At 30.7% G+C, this 3120-nt stretch overlaps 1 protein-coding gene across 1 annotated transcript in view; it reads left to right on the top strand.

Annotated features, from left to right (window-relative positions):
- The first annotated feature begins 228 nt into the window (after positions 1 to 228).
- Positions 229 to 3120, top strand: part of LOC117107054 (plexin-A4-like) — a 25335-nt gene continuing 22443 nt past the window's right edge. Inside the window, 3 exon segments of the mRNA XM_033248577.1 lie at positions 229 to 1284; positions 1457 to 1669; positions 2987 to 3115. Coding sequence (XP_033104468.1) covers positions 229 to 1284; positions 1457 to 1669; positions 2987 to 3115 — 1398 coding nt within the window.

Below are 3120 nucleotides of genomic sequence, written 5' to 3'. Positions count from 1 at the left end.
AATATATATGAGTTAATTTTCGTTTCAATTATGCACGTTTGTTGCAACAAACTCTCGCAGCAATACATATTATAATAAATAATAAAATTATTATATACGAGTATTATAGAATAACTGTACCTGAAACTACAGTTTTAAGCATACTGGGCATAATCATTTAAAAAATATTTTTACCATTATGTTTTATTTCAGTAGAGAAACCACCAATAAAATACCAACAAATCAGTTATGATACCAATGATAAAGTTGCTACTGCTGTGCTTTATCACTGTTTTTATAAATTGTAAAAAGTTGTCAACCTATCAAGTACATGAATTTGAACCCAGCAATAGTGAAGTTTTGTATCATGTGACAGTCCATAACACAACAGGTGATATCTACATAGGAGCCCACAATGCATTGTACAGACTGTCAGAGGATTTCAACATCATTGCAACTACTTCAACTTGTTTGGCAGTTGATAATGATTGCGACAACAACAATAAAGTATTAGCCATTGACTACGATAATGATAGGTTGATTACTTGTGGAGGAGGAAACAATGGAAGATGCGAGGCTCGGTCGCTAATAAATTTATCTTTAGATGGAAGCGAGTTTGTAGAAGAGATTGTTAGTAGACTATCTGCTGTCGGACTCATTGCTCCTGCTTTAATTGGCAACAACTTGGAAAATGTGTTGTATGTGTCATCCGGTCATACCTCTTTGGATGGAATAGATTATTATACGTATGTTAATGCAAGAAGATATCTTAAAAGAACAACAACATTTGTACAATTTATAGATGGTGTTCTACCAGAAGATACATACATAAGTCAAGGGAATATGATTAATTTCAAAACTGCATTTTCATTTAAGGAATATACATATTTTGCTGCATTTAGACCAAATTATAGAGCATCAGATGGTTTTGATAAAGACAAGTTATTTTCAAGATTGAGTCGTGTTTGTCATAGCAACTCATTTGACACACTCTCTGAAGTCGTTCTTCGTTGTGTTTCTGGTGACATTGACTTCAACTTAGTTCAGTCTATGTCAGTAGGCCCAGTAGGGTCAAACCTGGCTACTTCACTTGGCCTCCTGGCTGGAGACGATGTCCTCTACGGAGTGTTTGCGAAGGACGATGGTAGTGGAAATCCGTCTGAACAGTCTGCATTGTGTATTTACAAGTTGGATGATATTGAGAATGCGTTTTTCAAAGCTTTGAATGTTTGTCTAACTGGTTCTGAGGCGGCTCGTGCTGATCAAAGATTGGATTATGCTGCCGGTTCTTCCTGTTCATCAAATGTATGAAATCATATTTATTTAAGTTTTATTATTATTAAGGCAATAGAGTTAAAATCTCAAATATTTCATTTATGAAATGTCTTGTGAAAATGAGATTCTATTAAAACTCAGATAAGCAGGCAATAAAACTAATTTCATGACCTATCTTTTTAAATACATTTTTATAAATTAGATGTTGAGTCTCAGTGCTGCTGATGTGATATCCTACATGTGTCCTGGTGATAGAGACCTCTTGCGAAAATATTCACGAGGTATCTACACACAAGCAGCAGTGTCACAGGCTGTGCTAACAGTCACTGACACAATCCTGACATCAGTCATAGCTACAGTTGAAGAAAACCACACAATAGCATTTCTAGGCACAGATGATGGACAACTGATGAAGGTGAGTATAGAAGACGAGACCTAATATGATACACGGGTTTGGTGGTATCATGTTGGCAATAAATTTATAACGAAATATTTTTGTTTTAACTAACCAATAGTTTTTAATTGATATAATATATTTTGAGATTTTTTAAAGGTAGAGAATGCTCTTGTCCATCGACCTGTGGATACATTTATTTATTACATTTCAGGAAAGAAAAATCCAAGGATTACCAAACGTGTAGAACGCCATCGAGGGATCTTCAAGGCAAACATACACAAAACCAACACAAAAAATTTAGATAAATAAAAATAAATTGTAAAAATACATTTAGGTTTCAGAATAATACAACATATAAGGCCTACGCAGTAATAATTAAAGGCGAATATTCAATAAATAATGTATTTAATACATAATTTAAATTACTACAAAAAATATTATAAAAGCAATTTAATAAACAACACATTCGATCATTAACTCATTCAATTATAGTTTATGAGCAATTTGTTAGACAACAAATCGAAAAATATTTAATTCAATAATAATTTACATTAACATCACTTCAATTGGATTAATTATAAATTCAACTACAAAAATATAATAAATTAGCAATTCTAAAAAGGATTTACAGACCATTTAATTACCACTTACAAAATGTTTATGTACAATCAACAATACAACATTTATATTGTTAACGTCATCAGAAAAAGTCCAGCCAGATTAAGTATCAAATTCTACAATAATATGTATCTATTTTAGAAAACAGTATCGTTCAGCTTTACGTGAGGATTGTATTTTACTTAATTTTTCCAAGATACATTATCATTAATCCAAGATATATGATGTACAGTAGTATTTTTTTATCGGTATGGCATCTTTCTTAACTTTATGATGTAAATTTCGTAACGGTTTGGTAGTCCTTTGTCTTTTCCTTTTAAACAATCCAAATGTAGTTGTTAGCGCTTTATTGTTTTCTTCGTGTCGGGTCTTTTTAAAATCTTAGTTTATCAATGGAGGTTTTTGATGTTCTAAATTGCATTGTGATGCTTTTTATGGTTACAAAATTTCTATTCAACTTTTAATGTATATTACATATCGAGTACTGATTTTTTTTTGTAGATTTATATTTGTAAAATTCTGTACAACACCTGTGATCATTTTAATTGGATATTGTTTGCGCTGTATAAAATAAAGTTATTATTATTATTATTATTATTATTATTATTATTATTATTATTATTATTATTAATGACTATTTTATAATAAATATGTGTCCATTGTTGTCTAATGGGCTACAAGTGAAATAAATACGTATATGTTGTTTTTCTTAATCAGGTTAATATTATGAACAAAAGTTCAGCCAGAGTATATGAAAATATTACTTTAGATGCAGGTCAAGAAATCAGGTCAGATACATTTTTAGATAAAACTTCCAATCAGTTGATAGTTCTTACAGAAAAAATGGTGAG

This window comes from Anneissia japonica, unplaced genomic scaffold (genome assembly GCF_011630105.1).
Source record: "Anneissia japonica isolate Jap-2015-1 unplaced genomic scaffold, ASM1163010v1 scaffold9291_len582782_cov165, whole genome shotgun sequence".
Taxonomy (NCBI): Eukaryota; Metazoa; Echinodermata; class Crinoidea; order Comatulida; family Comatulidae; genus Anneissia; species Anneissia japonica.
The sequence above is the reverse complement of the archived record's forward strand: the minus strand, read 5'-3'. Positions and strand labels throughout refer to the sequence as shown.